At 45.3% G+C, this 22,462-nt stretch overlaps 1 protein-coding gene across 1 annotated transcript in view; it reads right to left on the reverse strand.

Moving 5' to 3' along the window:
- Nucleotides 1–22,462, reverse strand: part of MTUS2 (microtubule associated scaffold protein 2) — a 199,670-nt gene that overhangs the window by 76,714 nt on the left and 100,494 nt on the right. Inside the window, exon 4 of the mRNA XM_075492006.1 lies at nt 3,116–3,277. Within this exon, the coding sequence (XP_075348121.1) occupies nt 3,116–3,277 (162 nt within the window). The remainder of the gene's footprint in view (nt 1–3,115; nt 3,278–22,462) is intronic.

Consider the following 22,462-nt stretch of genomic DNA (forward strand, 5'->3'; position numbering starts at 1 on the left):
TGGTGAGGCAGGCTGTCCCCCTGCAGCCCATGGAGGTCCATGGTGGAGCAGATACCCACCTGCAGCCTGTGGAGGACCCCATGCTGGAGCAGGTGGATGTGCCTCAAGGAGGCTGTGACCCCATGGGAAGCCCGTGGTGGAGCAGGCTCCTGGCAGGACCTGTGACCCCATGGAGAGAAGAGCCCACACTGGAGCAGGTTCTCTGGTAGGGCTTGTGACCCCATGGGAAGGACTTGTGTTGGAGAAGTTCATGGAGGACTATCTCCCATGGGAGGGACCCCATGCTGAAGCAGGGGAAGAAAGTGAAGAGGAAGGAACAGCAGAGACAACATGTGATGAACTGACCACAACCCCCATTTCCCATCCTCCTGCGCCGCTGTGGGGGAGAAGGTAGAGAAATCGGGAGTGAAGTGGAACCCAGGAAGAAGGGAGGGGTGGGGGGAAGGTGTTTTAAGATTTGGGTTTGTTTCTCAATACCCTGCTCTGATTTGATTGGCAATAAATTAAATTAATTTCCCCGAGTCGAGTCTGTTTTGCTCGTGACAGTAATTGGTGAGTGATCTCCCTGTCCTTATCTTGACCCATGAGCCTTTCATCATATTTTACTCCCCCCTGTCCAGCTGAGGAGGGGGAGTGATAGAGCAGCTTGGTGGGCACCTGGCGTCCAGCCAAGGTCAACCCACCACACCAGGTTAATCTCTCTTGAAACTGGGTGACCAGGACAAGTAATGCATAAAGTCTTTGTCTCATATTTTGTACTGATTTTTCCTTCCCAGCTTCATTTGCAGTGTGTGTTATCAAACCCAGTGGGACTTACATAGAGATGAAACACTCTATTGAATAAGAGCCAGACTGGATAAGGCTGGTGACTTATGCAAAATTCTTTATTTTGGAATCTAAACTGTTAGATATAATCTGAACTTAATGGAATTTCTATACTCTTATTGAAGCGCTCTCTTTTTTTAATCCTTACTATTCTGTATAGACATACACAACCCTTTACTCAAGACCATGAAGTGGCCTATCCAAACTGTCTCTCCAAAGGAAAATGCTGAGTGGAAAAAGTCTGATTTGTCTTTCTGCATAATGTTCTCTCTAAACAGGCAGATATGAAGCTACAATATTTTAGGGACAGAAACAGAAGAGCATTTAAAAATTAAAATCAAACCTAAAGGAGAATCTTAGGAAAGCGGGGACAATAGAAATAGGAAAACTATAAGGCAGTGGAAAAGCAAGGAAAGATTCATGAAAGTGGAACTAGGGGTTGCTTCTATGAGAAAACTGTGGGAGTAAAGAAAGATTCAGGCACATCTAGGTTCTCGCAGCTCCAAGGTTCCAGCTTACTAGTAGCAATAGAAGAGCTCTCTGAAAAACATGCTGGCTTTGGAGAGTAACTTTGTGTCAGATCATCTGTGGAACAAATCCAGGTATTGTTTAAGTCAAATAAATTCATATTTCACTACTGTCATACGAACACAGTGGAGTATGTTTCACTCACTAAAATACTATGTTACACTTCATGCACCCCGTTGTCTTAGTGGTCTATGAAGTGCTTTCCAGGAATTTAAATCTTGAAACCATATTCTTCCTTCACCTCCATGTTAGAAGATGCAATATTGACCTCGGTAGCCACATGCAAGAGTTCAATGACCAGTTCAGGCACAAGCTTCTCACCAGTAAGCTCCTCCAACTATGGCTTTAAAAATGTCTGTTGTTTTTAAATGATCATTGATGTTCCTTTCCCTTGAGAGGCTTGGAGGATGTCCTGGGGCATGAGGCAGCAGGAATGAACATGGAAACACATAGAGACTGTGGTGTGCAAGAGCCTGCTGTGGTTACAGCAGTATCTCGGGCCCTGAGGAACTTCCATGCCTTTCATGAGGCTCCTCAGGGGACTCTGAGATCTTGGCTGATGCATGTCCAGGGGCCATAGCAGTGCAGAAAGGTAAGTGCTGGGGCCACATAAGACAGAAAGGCAATGGAACAAACAAGAGCTGGAACAGGGTAGGGGAATATTGTCCACTAGTGGGTAGGAAAGCGCTTGAAGCTGCGTGGGGTGAGGAGATGTCATCTGTAAACAGAGGAGAGGGTGTCTACAGCCACGCTTTTAAACTTATTTTATAATTATGACCAATAATCATATTGACCCTGCTTGCAAGTCACAATGAACAGCCCTAACTCATCCATTACACCCAAACTCGAGTCTCAACATTGCCAGCGCTGAGTGTGTAATAGACCTTCACCGTCACGGGTACCCTCATGTCTCCCCACTGAGTGGGCAGGCAGATGGGCCAGTGTTAGCAGCCCTCAAGGGCAGGCAGCATGAACTGCTCCTTACTCTCTCAAAAGTGGTGAGTCCTACCCAAGAAGATACACCCCTACATCCTTGCCAAGGGGAACCTGGAGTTTATACACCATGTCCAAGTGCCAGGCTAGGGAAGGGGTAGCATGAAACAAGTGTGAGTAGGAGACAGTGGAGAGATGCATGTTTTTCAACAAAAAAGGCATTTGGCAGAAAACTGTAAAATTTCCTGTGTGAGACCCTATGAATTATTGCTGGCTGATTTGAGACATATCTGGATCGACATATTGATTTGAGACATATTGGATCAAGCTGAAGGAGGGCTTAGGTAAGGAAACAATTTGGAAACAAGACTAGGCTTTTTGCTTTATTTACTTGCCTCCTTCTCCCTTTCTGAGTGAAAACACCACAAATTGCTTAAACTTAGAGGGCAGTATTCTCACCCTTGCAAGCATAACTAGCAATGAATTATCTGCTCAAAGGAATGCTTTGGTGTCTAAAGCAATGCGATGTTTTCAAAAAGCTGTTTGGTGAGAATCAATAATATATACAGTAAATCTCTGGCACGTGTAGTTAGGGACACTAAATGCCTTCAACTCGAGACACAGTTCACACTATGAGATTGTAGCTGTGTTGTTGACTGTGTTTCAAAGAGACTATAGCAAATAGAGTCCAAATCAGCACATTGGCAATGTGCCCAAGAATGGCATGAAAATTAATCAAGTAAGCAGTAAAATAGCATCATAATAAGGTTTCTGCATTTCTTGGCCTAACGCAGATGACATTTCAAGTACACAAGTTTGGAGCACTTACCAGCAGGTGCTGTGGCAGTTTTTGGTGCTGGAAGTAAGCTCCTGCGTGGAGTCGCTGTGCTGCTCGATACCTGCGTCGCGCTCTTGCTGCTCCCCTTGGGGACGTCTTTAGAAGGTGCGGATGCCTTAGGAGTGATTTGCTCTTCATTTCCAAAGCTGGAACCTGCAGGAGACCAAAACTGCTCTAATTATAAGTTCATAAAAAATATATGTGCACTGTGGCATACAGACTGAGCTTATATCAGCAATTATAATCTACAAAGACATATTCTCATTGCAGCTTGGACTAAGTTACATGGACTTTCTCCAGTACAAATGGTTATGTAGAAATAAAGAGTTCCCAGCAACTACTTAAGCGCTAACTCTTGGCAGCTGTTGGAGTCTGACTAGAACAGGAACTTAACACCTGCTTTTGGGCTAACTCCATAAAGGTATCTGACCGCAAGGCTCGTAAAGAAACCATGGAATTTCTAAATATCTGGGTGGATGAGTTATTTTTGACTTTGTGGCTGCTACAGGAGTCACCCTACACGCTCACCCTAACACCTGGGAGTTGCTGGTTGTCAGAGTAAGGGGGAATAGCAGGGCTCAGTGGTGCAAGGCACCGAATTCTCCTACCCAGGAGGGATTTCCCACAAACAGTCCTTCAGACCACACTCAGACATTTGAATAATAAGATGAAAAACAAAAAAAAATTCTGCCTTAACCTTCACATCCACTTCAATCATATTCTCATAATTAACCTTAGGTTGCCAAGGTTTCCAGTTTATATTGACCTCTTTCAAAACCTCTAATGGGTTTGGTTTCCTCCTGCATTTGTCATCTAGGGAATAACAACATCCTAGGCTCCTTGTAGATATAAGGAAATCAATCTTTTCTTAACATTTGAAAAAGGCAAAGTTGGAGTGTCTTCTTTATCTATTGAGTAGAAAGCCTAAGAGGAGCAAAAGATTACAGCACGTCCGGACTTGAACATTTGCAGAAGGATGAACATTTTGTTTGAAAAAATGAGTGGAGATAGTGGCAAGAAATACATAGGATTTCAGAAAAGGGCTATAATTTTTATTTCCATTATTTTTAAAAGATACAATACAATACTACTTAGGTACTGCCTGCAGAAAAATGATAAAATTATTTTAATAATAGGCATGTCCAAGTCTCCAGTATTTTTAAGATGTAGGCTTCTTAAATGTGTGCAAGTAAAGGAGAGATTTTTTTTTGCCTTTCTTACTGAGAAGTCACTAGAAAAAAAGTGCTGGTTGGAAAAGAAAATCCTCTTTTCTGATAAAGGAAGAACATACCTTTTGGCTCTGACAAAACAGCGTTAAGTTTTGCTGTGTCTTTAAGGCTGTTTGCATATAGGTCTTAATTTAAAGTGCATATCTGCAGTATACATGGACATCTACAAACACATTTGACCTTTGTTCACATAATAAGCCACATTAAAAATACAAACAAAACAGCCTCCTGTACACTGTGCAGGAACAGGAAAACCTGAAGCATTTGTCGTCTTTACACTGCTGTGCACATAACAACCCCTTAGCACATCAGGTCGTTGTTTTATACCCACGCTACACAGACTTTTCACCTGCGTAACAAACATTTAAGATTACGTGCTGATTTATCTGCTGACAAAACACTGCTGACTTCAGTAAAGTCACGTCAGCAGAACGTCTGGCCCAGCCTGGCCCGATCTCCTCTGCAGCTGTGCAGGAGGACACCTCGACCAGGTGCCAGAGGGATGTTACAGCATGTGTGTCCACCTCAGTCCGTCTGCATCCTGCTCCTGAAGTTACCCCTGAAGTGGTCTCAGATATATGCTCACCCAGTTGGTTTGGGTAGCACCGCTTGCAGAAAATTTTTTCTTTCCTCAGCTATTCGTTTAAAAGTTTCAACTGTAGAAACACTAACCTTGAAGAGGAAATGATTCCTATTATTTGCAGAGAAATGCCGTTCAAGTGCTCTTTAATTGAAACCCTTTATTCTCTATTGTGAAATGTATTATATGGAGAACGTTTCAACTCACAAACGTGGCCGAATGGGAAGCAATTCCCGCGCTGAAGAACGAGGTGTCCAGGGGAGTTACATAACCTCTCATTAAAAAAAAAACCTTAAAAAGCTTTTCTAGGTATTGAAGATGAAGCGCCGACAGCTACAAACACTTCTACTGTCTAGAACACAGCATAAGAGTTCTGCTAATTACAGGAAGGAGTGGGTGGGAAAGCTGACAAACACAGCCTCATCAGGTCCCCTGAATAAGAAATGCCCGGTGCCTGAAGAGAGCCGGCCGTGCGCCTCGTGCCATGTGTGGACAAACCCCTTCAGGAGAAAAAAAGCGAAGGAAAAAAGCAATTCAGCTTTTGATGTTTTAATAAGAAATGGACTCAGGGAGACAAGCTGCATCATTGTACAGGGTGTCCGTGGCAAGGTGTTGGGGGGCTGCAGGGGCGGCCTGCGTGAGGAGAGGCGGGGGCTGCCCCATGCCAGACACAGCCGGGTCCAGCCGGTTTCAGCCGGCTCCAACAGGCCCACTGCCAGCTGGGACCATCAGCCAAGCTGGAGGCACCTCTGGGAAAAGGTATTTAAGAAAGGACAAAACACTGCCCTGCAGTGGGGAGTGAGGAAAAAAGTGTGAGAAACAGCCCTGCGAGCACCAGGGTCAGAGCAGAAGGAGAGGGAGGAGACATTCCCCACAGCCCCTGGGGAAGACCATGGTGAAGGAGGTATTTCCCTGCACCTCGCGGAGAGGACCACGGTGGAGCAGATATCCACACTGCAGCCCGTGGAGGGCCCCACACCAGAGCAGGTGGACGTGTCCTGAAGGAAGCTGCAGCCCGTGGAGGACCCTTGCAGGAGCAGGCTCCTGGCAGGAGCTGTGGCCCCTGGAGAGAAGCCCACACAGGATCAGGTTTATCCAGAGGGACTGCAGCCTGTGGGAAGGACCCATGCTGAAGTAGGAAAAAGTGTGAGGAGGAAGAAGTGGCAGAGGAACTATTATGGACTGACAGCAATGCCCATTCCCCATCCCCCCTGTGCTGCTCGGTGGGGAGGTGGGATGGAGGAGGTAAAGGAGTTGGGAAGGAAGAAGTGAAGTTGAGCCTGGGAAAAAGGGGTGGGGGGGAAGCTGTTTTAGGTTTTTTTAGTCTTTGTTTCTCACCATTTAACTCTATTTTAATTGGAAATATATTAAATAATTTTTCCCAAGTTGAGTCTCTTTAGCGTGTGACAGTAATTGGTAAGTGATCTCCCTGTCTTTATCTCTACCCATGAGCTTTTTAATCTTATTTTCTTCCCTGTCCTGTTGAGGAAGGGTAGTGAGACAGCGGCTAGGTGGGTGTCTGGCAGCTAGCCAAGGTCAACTCACCACAATAGCAATATCAATATATCCAGGATTTGCTGAGATAAGGTCAATGTTTAACAGAAGAGACAATATCTCCCACTTTGCTGATCACTCAGAGATGGAGTTCAGAAGGAGACAGTGGGGTACAACAACACATGCATGTATAATATGCCCCAAAAAGAAAATGTTTGCTGCTTCCATGGGTATCACTAGGGCAGCATCTAGTTCCCCAGGAGCAGGGCAAGGTGAGCTCCACCTTGCTACATATGGTGCTGGATTCTACTTTTCTTTTCAAATAGCATTCAAAGAAGAAATTAAATTAAAGATTCAGGAAAATGCACATTCCTCATGATCTAAGAGGAAAAGAAAGGTTTTCATTTACTCAGTGGAATTCACTTCTTGAAGGAAAATCAGAAAGATTATTCATCAGATGGTACTTGTCAGTCCATCATGAGATAATGCCTTCCACTATTATCTGCGGTGGGTGAGTCAGTAGCATCTGCCCTCCCAGAATACCAGTTCTTATTTTTCAGTAAAAGCCTCTACAGAAACACCAGATGTGCAGTGCATGAGTAGTTTCCAGGTGATCACATCCTCTGTTGTATTGTACCTCTTCCCTCCTACTCCTCTACTTTTGCATTTTATCTAAACCAGGGGAGACTCCTTGCCTGCCTTTGAAGCACCTGGCAAGTCATTTGGGTGCTCCTACATAAAACGCCCTGGATTTTTGCAGACTGTGCTCTATGAAGAGCAACACTGCTGACTTTGCAGTAGAGTATTTAACAGACTATTAATGATCCGCTGGAGCTAAAGGCCTTCAGCCTCACTTTTATCAGCTCCTCACTATGAGTGCCAAGGAATTCTACTCTTCTGCTTGTGAAAAAAATACAGGGAAGAAGAAAGGTGTTTGAAGACTTGCAAGTACTTTGGAGAGTCTCAGCTGCACCCACTCATCCCCTACACTGCTATGCCAGTAAAGGCCTGCAGAAGTCAGGGCTAGCAACATATTGTAGGCTGTGTGTTCAAAGAAAACCATGACCAAAATCCCACTGGCTCCCAGGTGGCTTGAGCCATGCTCTCTCCATATCTGCCACTGTCCTCTTCACCATCTGGCCCTGCCCTGCAGCAGCTCGCTTCAGGGGCTCCTTGCCCTCAGAAGAGGAAGGCTTTCTTGTGTGCATCACTAGGAGTTTGTGTCTCTTGTATATGTTCCTTTTCTGGAATTATTTACAAAATTTACAAAAAGGCATGGAAATAACGGAAATATGGTATGATATTTACATACAACTGCAAAACCAGCAGGAGCATGCATGGGGGGGGGGGGGGGAATTCTGTGTTTGACAAGAAATTAATTAAGCCATGTTGTATGGGCAGGTCTTCCTCTGAGAGGAGATAGTGATAGGAAGGGCTGCGGTCTAGAGCCCCACAGCCACAGATTTCCCTGCCTGCACTCAAGGGCAATAAAGTCTCCTTCTGTTGGATAACTCGGGTCCTTTCTAGAAAAATAGCTTGTCTGACAATGCCTACGGGTCTCTGTTTTGCTGAGAAACAGACCCCAAAAGAGTATTAAAGCAGGAGTGCAGCTGCTTCTGCGGCTCCCTGTCTCGTGGGCTGCTATGTGAACCCTGTCGAAACGGAGCGAGTTTCCAGCTCTTCATAGCAGGTCAAGCATTCGCTGTGCTGGCAGCAGGCTTGGAGCTGTTAGCTCCCCGCCGCAGCTGGAATCACACCCAAGACGCGGGGAACGTGCTGGCATCGTGAATGTTCACTGAAGCACAAACATTTACTCAGGGTAAGAGCAAGCCCTTTCCATCTTAAAGATCCTTAGACACTACTTGACGGCAAGTTTAATGACAACAAAGGTATGTCTAGTTGTTGCAGCAGTGAGCGCACTTAGCATTTCTAAAGCACTTTCCAGTCACAGAACTCAATGAGCTTTACAAATAACGAAGGAGTTGAGCTGCTCTCCAAACTCACACAGCAAGGGAGTAGCAGAGACAGACTGAGAAAGCGAGCAGGAACACCGGATGATGAATGAAGCTCGAATGACTTTTTTTCACTTGCAAAACATTGGGCTGTATTATTCCTCTGGGTTTTACTAGGCTGCACTTCTGTGCCCCAGTTTTCAAGCACAAATACAAGCACAAAATGAAACTTAAAATCACTGCCATGGGTAATGATCTGATAAGGAAAATACCTAAACTACAGTGAATGTTGTAAGTGATATTTAAAACAAAAACCCGCAAGACACACTTTTCACTAAATTGGAACATTTGCCCATCCTTCGATTAATGTCCACTCTTTATTTCTGATTTTTACCTGTAAAGTGGTAAGTAATTTTTATAGATTGATTACAAGATATGCAGCCTGTCAGCTGAGCTTTTTATTTCACTATTTTAAGGGTTACTGTTTTAAAGTCCAACACTGTATATTTCAATATAACATTTCATAGTGTAATTATCAAGAGACACAGTTGAAGGCACAGCTCTGTAGCTCAAGCTGAAACAATGCTATTGACCAAGCGGTACAATGTGATCATTAGTCCTGAGGGGTTACCGTGCTATTTATATGATGTTACGATAGTAGACGAGATTACTAGCCAGCTAATTTGTTTTTTTGTCTTTGCTGAGAGCCAGTGCCTGGTATTTCCTGATACCACAGGCGAAATGTGCAACAGATCAGGGACAAGCTGATGACAGGTTTCTTTTCCATCCAGAACAAGAAGAGGCTGAAGGACTGATTTTCACACAATGCTTAAACCTAACTCACTTACCTCGAAGTATTTTTTCCCATTGCATTTTTTTTTGCTCAGACAAAGGTGTTTGAGCAATAATGCCCTGTAACATATTTATTTTAGAGGAGGGTTGTGCATGCCCACTTGCCTTTATAAAAGCTGATTTTTCATAAGTCTTAGCATTCAAAACTGAAACCTGAATTTTGAATTTTAAACTTAATAACTTCCACCAAAGTAAGGAGCCAAATCTGCAGCTCCTGTCAGCACAGGAGCCAGCCCTCTGAGCTTTAGATGGCTTTGGGTCTCTGCACTGCAGATGAATACCTCTGAGACAGCCCCTTCATTGCCAGGGAGGGAGTTTGGTGCCATCACTGACAATTAATGACAGCTATGTGATCAGTCATGGCTTTTGTACACTACCACTTACATCTGTAAGGGACTGCTGCATGCCCTTCCTTCTCCCTGTGCCCTCCATTCCTAAAGCCAAGCACCTTTCTCCTATGACACCTGCTGTTGGATGGTTTTGGCCCCTCAGGTCTGGCCACGCAGATAGCTGTTGGGGCACCTGAAGGGTAGGAACCCTACAAAGCCGACCATTGCTGGAAGAGCTGCAAAAGCACCTCTGTGCAGATGCGCTGGCAGGCTCCTCCTTCACCTCCAGCTGCCCGTGATGGTTCTTGCAGCCAGAGGCTGGATCCTGCACTTCCAGCTGATCCAGGCATGCAAAACACAGAGGTGGTGTTTCTGACAGGGCAGAGGGAAGCATCACCTCTTCAGGATGTGCTTTCCTAACTCAAATGGCAGTTGCACTGCCAGGGCAGCACTGGCAACCCTACTCATGGCAGGATGCCCTTGCAGACATGGGCTTTAGTTGAGGCTTGGTCTATCAGGCTGTATCTATGCTGCTAAATAAAAGCCAGCCAAGTGGTGTAGGCTGGCTCATCCTGACACCACTCAGGCTTACTTGGCAGCTTCTCTTGAGAGAGTTAGAGTGGACCAAACCACAGCCACAGTGTGGAGAACAGGGCAAGGGATCAGGAGACCAGGCTTGGCCTGGCCTCCAGGCCCTCCCCTGCTCACCAGTGCAGCTGGACCCACAGCCAAGCAGCATCCGCCGAGCCGGGCTATGTGTGCTCCCAGCCATTGGCAAAAGAGGTCATTCAGCTTAGCCCCACCTGCAATGAAGTAGATTTAAGAGAAGTGGAGATGTTTTGCCTCTGCCAAGTGCTAGAGCATGACCATGGACAATATGTGAGGCTCTGCTGACATGTAATAACTTGTCATGTCTTGGTAACTTGATTGTATGTTCTTCATTTGGATCTGACAATTTGGCTCTAGTTTTTAGTTTTAGCCAGGTTGCAATTTTAACCTAAATACCGCCCAAAATTTAGCCCCACCTCCATTAATCAAAAAGTATTTGAAGAGTCCACTGTTTGTAAAGCTGATGAAAGGCAAATTGGAAAGAGAAATATTTTTACTTTAGTCAGGTAAAAGTTATGTTTACATGAATAAATATTTATCCTTCATTTTCTTCTTCCACCATAAATATCTACAATATCTACAGAAGACAAAAGAACAATATTTCATAATATTTCTGCACTGGTATGTGTGGATCAAACCCTACATCTGCCAGTGTGCAACAATGTGATAGAAGCAATCAAGCTTTGTGGCACTTCTGTAATTAACTCAGTATAAACAAACAAAACTGAAAATATAATTCTGTATATTCACATGGAATTGAAGCTCCTTCCTTTTGCATGTTTTACTGGTTTTGATGACTCAGAGGTTTTGAAATCTAGATTAATTTTTCTGGCACGGATTCATCTTCAGTGTCCTTCATACATAATTGATAGTAGAAATACAGCCTTCTGCTGATGCACCTCCTTGTATCAATACTAACTTATTCATCTCACCTCACCAATTAAAACACACATTTTAGGATCCAGTTAAATAGATTTCTTACTTGAGTGGAGTTACATGCTGCTCCCTACTGAACTGTTACAAGCCTCATTGGGCAAGGTGAAAATTTCACCACAAAGTAAAATTGCTGTATGTGTTAGTGGGAGTTGCAGATAACTTGCTGACTATAGCCACACTTTGGATCACATAACACATTTTATTTGGGATCTTGTGAAATGTTACACCTCTACCAGGCAAGATGAGGATTTCATTATGTTCTAAAATTTCACCGTATGTTGGTGGTAGCTTTGCCCACCACTGGTGGATTGTACAGCTGCTTGGCTAGCTGATCATTTGTATAGCTGGCTAATTAAAGCCTCATAGAGTATAGAGTGAAGACAGCATAGTATTTAGCTGATTAATCATAATTTTGTCAGAAAGGGTAACTGTATTGGATTTGCATGGACAGGTTTTGGTAGCGGGGGGGCTACAGGGGTGGCTTCTGTGAAAAGCTGCTAGAAGCTTCCCCCATGTCTGATAGAGCCAATGCCAGCTGGCTCCAAGATGGACCCGCTGCTGGCCAAGGCCGAGCCCGTCAGTGATGGTGGTAGTGCCTCTGTGATAACATATTTAAGAAAGGGGGAAAAAAACCTGCGCAACACTAGCAGCAGTCAGAAGAGAGGAGTGAGAATATGTGAGAGAAACAGCCCTGCAGACACCAAGGGCAGTGAAGAAGGAGGGGAGGAGATGCTCCAGGAGCCCGAGCAGAGGTTGCCCTGCAGCCGGTGGTGAAGACCATGGTGAGGCAGGCTGTGCCCTGCAGCCCATGGAGTTAACGGTGGAGCAGATCTCCACTGCAGCCCATGGAGGACCCCACGCCAGAGCAGGTGGATGCACCTGAAGGAGGCTGTGATCCCATGGGAAGCCCATGCTGGAGCAGGCTCCTGGCAGGACCTGTGGCCCCATGGAGAGAGGAGCCCACGCTGGAGCAGGTTTGCTGGCAGGATTTGTGACCCCATGGGGGACCCACACTGGAGCAGGCTGTTCCTGAAGGACTGCACCCCGTGGAAGGGACCCACGCTGGAGCAGTTTGTGAAGAACTGCAGCCCGTGGGAGGGACCCATATTGGAGAAGTTTGTGGAGGACTGTCTGCTGTGGGAGGGACCCCAGGCTGGAGCAGGAGAAGAGTGTGAGGAGTCCTCCCCCTGAGGAGGAAGGAGCGGCAGAGACAACGTGTGGTGAACTGACCACAACCCCCATTCCCCATCCCCTGGCACCACTCAGGGGAGGAGGTAGAGAAATCGGGAGTGAAGTTGAGCTCAGGAAGAAGGGAAGGGTGGGGGAAAGGTGCTTTAAGATTTAGTTTTTATTCCTCATTACCCTACTCTGATTTGATTGGCAATAAATTAAACTAATTAACTAATTTCCCCAAGTCAAGTCTGTTTTGCCCGTGACAGTAACTGATGAGTGATCTCCCTGTCTTTATCTCGACCCACGAGCCTTTTGTTATATTTTCTCTCCCCTGTCCAGCTGAGGAGGGGAGTGATAGAGCAGCTTAGTGGGCACCTGGCGTCCAGCCAGGGCCGACCCACCACAGTAACATAACGTTATCTTGCCAAAGATACCTAGACGATGCAGACATTTTAAAATGGGCCTGAGATACTGTGTATCCACCTTCTGAAAGGGCCATATCTTGGCACAATTTGGAGCTGAAATGTCAAAGGTCATTCCTGACCAAATCTTCCCTGCAAACTTTCCTCATTCAGTGTACAGCTCTGATTGCAGTGACAAGAAACATTCCACGTCACAAGTACCCTGCTGAAGTGTCTCGTGTGGTACCCTGAGGAGCTGAGGCAGTAGGACTACATACTGGGGAAATGTTTGCTTCTCTAACTGAGAAGAGAGAAATATATCTGCTGTAAGCTTCTCCTAGACATACAAATGAAGATTTTGATCAGATCAGAGTAACCTGATCTTATTGTATAACTGCTGAAGCCTATCAATTAGTTGTAGGAAGGACTGCTTCTTAACACCTGAGGTACGCTTGAAGGCAAGCAAGGACACATAGCACTTTTGGAAGCTCTACTTGCTGACACAAGACGAACATACTACATATCAATTAACACTTAAATTAATCTCAGCTGATTCATTTTGGGAGAGAAAATAAGTAGCTATATCCAAGCAACAGATTTTTTAAAATCCCATGTTAGGTAAATTTACCAAAATGAAGTGTTATTGAAGGCTGAATTTGTAAGAAATACTGTATTTTATCCCAGTGAAGGCAGTTCAGCTGAAGTGTTGTCTTCAATGCAAGCCAAGTTAGATTCAGGATGAGTACTTTAGGAAAAAATGCTACTCCCTATACTAAGCAAAAACCACATGAAGTAAAACAGGAGCAGAGTTTTACTTCAGGTATCGGTGTGGCAGAGAATCATGCAGTCTTAGAGAGAAAACAGATGAACACAGGTCCAAGGGCCACTTCTCCCCCTCGTTGCCCAGCCAAATAGTCCTCCACACCACAACAATTCCCAAGTACTGTAGAGCTGACAAACTAACACCAAGCATTGACATCATTTTTGCCAAGGACACATCTACTTTCCAATGTCCTCAGCTGCCAGAATGGCCGCTGGGATCACCAGTGGTTGCCCAAAAGTTAGAACAAGCAGAAGGAAGATACAGGTAATATCCATTTTCTACTAGCACTAAAGCATTAATGGCATGTATTAACCTACTTAGGGGGGAATTTTCCTCGGTAGGAAGATTTTTATGTTCCTGGGTAGTACTTCAGTCCCAGCATCCACATTTCTAGAAACACGAGCTCTGTAACACGACTTGTGCTCCTGACCATCTGCTCTAATGGCACCATGCCTACTTCTAAACTGGCATGCCAGTTTTAGCAGGGCACAGACACCCATGAAAGATAGAAGTGACATCTGCTCTGCAAGAAGTTCCTCCTGATGGCAAGAAGTGCCAAATTAGAGCCACATGCTTTATTATAAGGAATGACATCTGTTGACACTTGTGGGCATTATATCATCAACAAATGCCTCTTTCCTGGAATTGCTGCTTCTAATTTGCTTGAGCACTGGCTTGGAGTGCCATATTTGGACACTTAAAAGGATATAACCCTTGGTAAAAGTGTTAATGACATTCCAACGGTGTTAATGAATTTCCATCAGCTGTAGCAATCCATACTGCATGCCACAGCTCACCAGACCAAGGGAGGTTAAGCAATGCCCTAACATTTGTCAATACTTAAGGTCTGGTAGCATTCAGTCCTGCCCCTCCCTGCCAAGCCACAATAATGTGTGTGCTACAGTTTACGTGGAATTATGCTAGGTCAAAGAGCTAGTAGATATGTCTGCCTCCTTCCTTGGCATAACGATGACTTCAGAGCATGCAATATGGGCTAAGGAGGGGACATATCATACTGAGACCTCAAGGATGGAAGAGCCCTACAGAGTCTCCAGTTAGTCACTAATTAATTGCATTTTATAAGCTCAGGCACAGATCCTCAAAGCTGCTTAGGAACTTAACTCCTATTTCATTTCACATTCAAATTCAACTCACACTACTTATTCTTAATCACCATCTCAGCCCTGAAGGAGTTTTAAACCAACAGATGTCTCCATTTCAGAGTATGAAGGATGCAAGCAGCTGAACAGAACCTCCCATGAGTGCTGAGCAGTGCTTTGGTTGGAGGAGGAAGGTGATGCCAGGCACCAAAGCTGCACTGTGCTTTGGAGACATGCAGGGAAGCATCTAAGTTGTTCAGAGCAGCCATTCAGTGTGCTCAGAACATGTTCATCGTCTTGGACAACATGCTGTTCAGGAAAAATGTTGCCAATCTTTTATAGAATAGCTTGGGTTAGCCTGGCTGACCAGGGCACCAGCTGAGCCCCCTTCTCCCACACCGCTGGAAGATGTCAGACCTAGTGGGTACGACTATCTGTCCTGCTGGAGTTGAGCCACCAGTGGACAAGGAAAGAGGCAGGGGTGCCCTTGTCACTCATGCCCAAGAAACTGCCTCATCCTCACAGAGCCACTCCTGCATTTTTTAGAAAACAAGAATCAGGGCTTGATGTGTAAAACACAATGTTTACCACTCCCCATGCCTAGAATGGCAAGAATTTCTACAGTGGGCACATATTCATAGAATCATAGAATCATAGAATCGTTTAGGTTGGAAAAGACGTTTAAGATTATCAAGTCCAACCATTAACCTACCACTGCCAAGTCCACCACTACACCATGTCCCTAAGCACCACATCTACAGGTCTTTTAAATACGTCCAGGGATGGTGACTCAACCACTTCCCTGGGCAGCCTGTTCCAATGCTTGACAACCCTTTTGGTGAAGAAATTTTTCCTAACATCCAATCTAAACCTCCCCTGGTGCAACTTGAGGCCATTTCCTCTTGTTCTATCACCTGTTACTTGGGAGAAGAGACCGACCCCCACCTCGCTACCACCTCCTTTCAGGTAGTTGTAGAGTGCGATAAGGTCTCCCCTCAGCCTCCTTTTCTCCAGGCTAAACAACCCCAGTTCCCTCAGCCACTCCTCACAAGACTTGTGCTCCAGACCCTTCACCAGCTTCGTTGCCCTTCTCTGGACTCCCTCCAGCACCTCAATGTCTCTCTTGTAGTGAGGGGCCCAAAACTGAACACAGGATTTGAGGTGGAGCCTCACCAGTGCCGAGTACAGGGGCACGATCACTTCCCTAGTCCTGCTGGCCACACTATTTCTGATACAAGCCAGGATGCCATTGGCTTTCTTGGCCACCTGGACACACTGCCGGCTCATATTCAGCCGGCTGTCAACCAACACTCCCAGGTCCTTTTCCGCCAGGCAGCTTTCCAGCCACTCTTCCCCAAGCCTGTAGCGTTGCATGGGGTTGTTGGGGCCCAAGTGCAGGACCCGGCACTTGGCCTTGTTGAACCTCATACAATTGGCCCCAGCCCATCGATCCAGCCTGTCCAGGTCCCTCTGTAGAGCCTTCCTACCCTCGAGCAGATCAACACTCCCGCCCAACTTGGTGTCATCTGCAAACTTCCTGAGGGTGCACTCGGTCCCCTCGTCCAGATCATTGATAAAGATATGAAACAGAACTGGCCCCAACACAGAGCCCTGGGGAACACCACTTGTGACCAGCCACCAACTGGAGTAAACTCCATTCACCACCACTCTTTGGGCCCGGCCATAGAGCCAGCTTTTTACCCAGTGAAGAGTCCACCCATCCAAGCCATGAGCAGCCAGTTTCTCCAGGAGAATGCTGTGGGAAACAGTGTCAAAGGCTTTACTGAAGTCTAGATAGACAACATCCACAGCCTTTCCCTCATCCACCAGGCGGGTCACCTTGTCATAGAAGGAGATCAGGTTGGTCAAGCAGGACCTGCCTTTCCTAAACCCATGCTGACTGGGCCTGATCGCCTGGTTGGCCTGTACATGTCACGTGATGGCACTCCAGATGCTCTGCTCCATAACCTTCCCCGGCACCGAGGTCAGGCTGACAGGCTTGTAGTTCCCTGGATCCTCCTTCCAGCCCTTCTTGTAGATGGGCGTCACATTTGCTAACCTCCAGTCAACTGGGACCCTCCCCAGTTAGCCAGCACTGCTGATAAAGGATGGAAAGTGGCTTGGTGAGCACTTCCTCCAGTTCTCTGAGTACCCTTGGGTGGATCCCATCCAGCCCCATAGACTTGTGTGTGTCTAAGTGGTGCAGCAGGTCACTAACCATTTCCCCTGGGATGATGGGGGCTTCATTCTGCTCCCCGTCTTCCAGCTCAGGGGGCTGGGTACCCAGAGAACAACTGGTCTGACTATTAAAGACTGAGGCAAAGAAGGCATTAAGTACCTCAGCCTTTTCCCCATCCTTTGTCACTATGTTTCCCCCCACATCCAATAAAGGACGGAGATTCTCCTTAGCCCTCCTTTTGTTGCTAAGATATTTATAGAAACATTTTTTATTGTCTTTTACGGCAGTAGCCAGATTAAGTTCTAGCTGGGCTTTGGCCCTTCTAGTTTTCTTCTGCATAACCTCATGACATCCTTGTAGTCCCCCTGAGTTGCCTGCCTCTTCTTCCAAAGGTCATAAACTCTTCTTTTTTTCCTGAGTTCCAGCCAAAGCTCTCTGTTCAGCCAGGCCAGTCTTCTTCCCTGCTGGCTCGACTTTCAGCACATGGGGACGGCCTGCTCCTGCGCCTTTAAGGTTCCCTTCTTGAAGAATGTCCACCCTTCCAGGACTCCATAGCCCTTCAGGACTGCCTCCCAAGGGACTCTGTCAACCAGCCTCCCTAAACAGGCCAAAGTCTGCCCTCCAGAAGTCCAAGGCAGCAGTTCTGCTGACCCCCCTCCTTACTTCTCTGAGAATCGAAAACTCAATCATTTCGCGATCGCTGTGCCCAAGGTGGCCTCCAACCGTCACATCACCCACAAGTCCTTCCCTGTTCGTGAACAGGTCCAGCGGGGCACCTTCACTTGCTGGTTGACTCACCAGCTGTGTCAGGAAGTTATCCTCCACACACTCCAGGAACCTCCTAGACTGTTTCCTCTCTGCTTTATTGTATTTCCAGCAGACATCTCGTAAGTTAAAGTCCTCCACAAGAATTCCTGCCCCTTCCCCCCCAGCGTATCTCCTACAATAAGGATAAGTGCAAATGAGAGAGTTGCAGAACCATTAGATGTTTCCAACTTTTTTGATTTGTTCGAATTTTCCTACTGGAAATTTTCCTGCTGGTGGTGTGGAATTTTTAGAAATGTCACATATTTTTTTCTGTGTAGCCTATGAGAACCTGCTTTTCCCAGTTAATTTTCATGAACTCCTTTGTAAGTAATGCACAACGTGCACTGTGCTGCTCTGTGCTGGTTCCTGTCTAGATTTGTGGTTTGTGGCTATTTTAGATGTCACACAGAAAAAAATCTATAACAAAATAAAAATCTCATACAATTTGTTGTGTAGTCCAGAGTTTCAACAGTCAGGCAACATATTTCAGTGGAAAGCGTTATTTTTCCACATGTACTAGGTATACTGTCTTTTAAGGCTCCAAAAATAAGCTTGACCCGTAGAATTATGCTGATTAAATGATGTTTTCCTCACAAAACATCTTAACCAGTTTGATCAAACTAAGTTTTGTTTTAATAAATATTGTCAGTTATGAGGAGCCTGGAAGTAAAACTGCAATTCAAAAACACCTGGAGAGGGAAACCCACAAGCAAAACAGGTGTCTATTATAAATGGCATTATCCACGGAGAATAAGCATAAATTTTCAATGTGACCTGCTAAAAATTTTCCTCATCTCATGTTTACCGAAAACAGTGCCTTTAGTAGATGATTTTGAGCAAATTCAGTTATTTTACAACAAGCTAATTTTACAATTAGCAATAATAAATGCTGTGACCCAGTGATCCAGTTAAATAAGTTTTACAAAGTGTTTTAGCTACAATTATATTTCTACGAACTGAAATAACCTAAACCAGTTGGCCCATAATATTTTGCAGGGAACAGATGTTTATTTGCATTTATTTCACAAAATGAAAGCGCTTAAAAGTATATAAAATCAAAATTATGTTGAAATCCACAGAGGTTAAATAGAGGAGGTAGGTTCTTAAAAACTGACAGTGCCTTTATAGAACAAATTATTTAACTTTTCTACTTGATAAAGTACCAAACATTTTGTTCATTTGATCCTTTTACAGTTTTTTTTCCCCCCTTCTAATTTGAATTTAATTGACTGGTAGTAGCAGTAGTAGCAGTAGTCAAGTGAGTAGCTTCTCTTCATTATAATAAATGCTACTGATAAGTAATAAAATGTAAGGCCATTTAACTGGAGAATGTAGAAGTGATTTCCACAGGGTTATAATGGCAGAGCTCAGTGTGGAACCGTGATGCTGCATGTACTGGCCTCTAGGGAGTACCGGGCACCAGGAGCACCACGAGCAGGGCACGCAAACACCTCTCAGGCGTCTGGCAGCAGACAAAACCAACGAGCAAGATTCACATGGAGAAACCACACCAGTACCACACACTAAAAGCGCAAAAGGAAGCGGCGAGTGCTAGTAGCGAGTGACTCTCTGCTGAGAGGCACCGAGGCACCCATCTGCTGGCCTGAGACATAGTCAAGGGAAGTTTGCTGCTTGCCAGGAGCCAAGATCTGGGGTGTCACAGGGAGACTCCCACAACTGGTTAAAAGCAGACTACTATCCCCTACTTCTTTTCCATGTGGGCACCAGCGACACAGTTAAGCAAAATCTGGGCAAGATCAAGCAGAACTTCAGAGCCCTGGGGGCCCAAGTGATCTCCTCTGTGTTGCCAGTCAGGGATACAGGTACAGGCAGAAGTTGGCGCATCATACAGATCAATACCTGGCTTTGGGGCTGGTATCGTTGCCAAGGCTTTGGTTCCTATGATCATGGGATGTTCTTTGACAAATACAGCCTACTGGGGAGAGATGGGATCCACCTATCTAGAAGAGGCAGGAGAATCTTCGGTAGCAGATTGGCTGACTTAGTGAAGCGTGCTTTAAACTAATGAACTTGGGGGGTAGGGTCCACAGCTGCAACACCTGCATATCCATAAGGAACAGGGTGGATGAGTGCATCTACGAGAGTAGTGAGGAATGCTCCCCAACCCTTTCCAAAGGCAAGTACACACATAATCTGGGGAACAAACAGGAGGAAGTGGAACTCTGTGCCCACTCTGAGAGTTATGACATCATAGGAATCACAGAAACTTGGTGGGAAAATTCACGACTAGAAGACCACAATGGATGGCTACAAACTCTTTCAGAAAGATAGGAAGAGAAGAAGTAGTAGAGTTTCACTTATGTAAAAGAGAAATTTGAGTGAGGTGACCTATGCAGTACCATCTCCAGTTGGCCCCACAATTCAAAAAAGACATGGACAGACTGGAGACAGTCTACAGGAGGGCCATGAAGATGATCAAAGGGCTGGAGAACCTGCCCTATGAGGAAAGACTGAAGGAGTTACATCTTTTCTCCCTGGAGAAGAGAAGGCTCAGGGGGGACCTCATCACAGTATTCCAGTACTTGAAGGGCTCCTACAAAGAGGACAGAGGCTTTCTCTTCACAAGGAGCCACATGGAGAAGACAAGGGGCAACAGGTACAAGCTCCACCAGGAGAGGTTTCATCTTGACAGAAGAAAGAAATTTTTTACATTGAGAACAATCAATCACTGGAACAACCTCCCCAGGGATGTGGTAGAGTCCCCATTGCTGGAGGTTTTCAAGATGTGATTGGACAGGGTGCTAGATAATCTCATCTAGGTTCCCTTTTTCACAAAAGGTTGGACCAAATTATCTTTCAAGGTTCCTTCCAACCTGGCCTATTCTATGATTCTTTGAAAGGGGAATAATAAATGAAGAACCCAATTTGCAATGCCAGGCTTAACATAAGGACTATACACCACTACTTGCTCAGACAGTTGTAATATAAATGATGGTATTACAGTACCATTTATGCTGTAGGCATGTATTTCTTGCTGGGTTTGTAAATGTGAAAGATACCAGTCTGATTACTCAGAAGATGGAAACCTACACTTCAGAGAATAAACACAGCCTGGGAAGCCAGGCATGAAATTCCTTGTCCGACCGCCGTGTCCCAATGCTCTTGCTGTGTGCCCTGGCGTTAGCGATTCTTCTCCGAGAAAGCGGCTTTTGTGGGCAGGAGACATGTTACGCCATGTCAGCATGTTACATCATGGTATCTGCTGCTTTTATACAGATGTTATAGTTACTCTTAAATCAAAGCCTGCTGAATTGAAAATACTTTAAGGTGCCAGAGGCAATTTGTGGGTAGAATTCTTACTTCAAGAGGCTAATGAATACATCCAGGGGCACTGGCAATAACATCACAATTTCCTGGACTAGCACTGGTTGTTTGGATTGAAATGACACAAGTTAAAAAAAGGTCACTAATCCATTCCTGGCCTGCTGCGTCAGTGGGCAAGTTCCTGCCAGGCGGGACCCACGACTGCAAGATCCGTTTTGACATGACATAATACTGTGACATGCAGGTAAAAACTTTTTTAGGATTGGACACTGACACTGTTACTAAAATGGCAGGTAAACTTGATAAAGGAAATGACATTCTGAAAAAACACGTTTGTACATAGAAGACTCCTCTGGTCTATTCCAACAAGCACTCTGTCCCAGCAATTTCATGATTCTTCTTTTTTAAGCCAGCAAATCTAACCCCTGTCAACACTCCTAAGTGGAGCATCATTACTCTTTTATGTCAGAACAATACTTAAAGGCCTCTCCGAAAATAACTTGGATGGTGCTTTAGTCACAACAGTGAGTTAACTTGTTAGGACGTTGTCAGGTGCAGACAACCAAGCACCATTCACACAAACTAAAAGATCTCTTATTTGGGAAAAAACATTTTATTTTTCTAAACTTCAGATTCAGTAGGAGAGCAGGCTCATGGTTTGTAATGAAATTAGGATGTATATCATCATCCTTTTCCAATAGCACTCAGGAAACCGCTGGAAAGAAGCACAATGAAATGGTGTTTCATTGGATACGCCAAACTGCCCTCAAGCAAGGCCTTCCAATGATGCCAATGGAATATGCATGTCCCATCTAGTCTTTATGTGGCAACAAAACCTATATGAGCTGTGTATGGCTTGAAGGCTGCACATGTCCTACAGATAATATGAAGTTTGATTCATTGTAGGTGCCCAGGAAAAATATTCAGTAGTTCAAAAGACATATTCTGCTGCTCTGTGTTTGCTCCTGCCACACCACAGCTGTGTGTCCAGTCAGGAGGAGAGGGGAAGGATGAGCATGCACCATGCGGACACCTCTGAGGGCCTATAACTGAGCCAAGGGCAGATCTCCCTTCCACATCCTTGCCCACAGCCTCTGCTTACAATATCTGCTAACAGCCCCATGAGCAGGGCGTAATACAGCATTCTCTCTGAAGGGGCACGCTTCACAAGAGGAGAACATGGCTGTGTAGATCGGGCTGTCTTGCATCTGGCCTGGCCGGGACATCTAACACTGTTTGGTTGGCCCATGTTCCTGCAAGGCCGTTCCAGCTCCATCAAGAGGACATGCAATGCCCCCTGGAGCTGGCTGGTTAAAAGTAATTACCAGGCTTTACACAAATCTGAATACCAAAAGTGTTGAAGCTTTGCCATGAACAATACTTCGTTAACCATAAAGGACCTAACCAATGCTATTTAAAAACAAGTGGGAAGTCCTCCTTTGGTTTTGCTTGGTTTCAGCAACCCACAGCAGAGCTGGAAACCCTGAGGGTCTCTGCCTACAGAGCACATGGCCATGATGTGAAGGATTCAGGTAATTTCAAATTAGGCAATGAAATAGAAAGTAGACCTTAAATCATGTGTGTGAGTT

Source organism: Mycteria americana, chromosome 1 (genome assembly GCF_035582795.1).
Source record: "Mycteria americana isolate JAX WOST 10 ecotype Jacksonville Zoo and Gardens chromosome 1, USCA_MyAme_1.0, whole genome shotgun sequence".
Lineage (NCBI taxonomy): Eukaryota > Metazoa > Chordata > Aves > Ciconiiformes > Ciconiidae > Mycteria > Mycteria americana.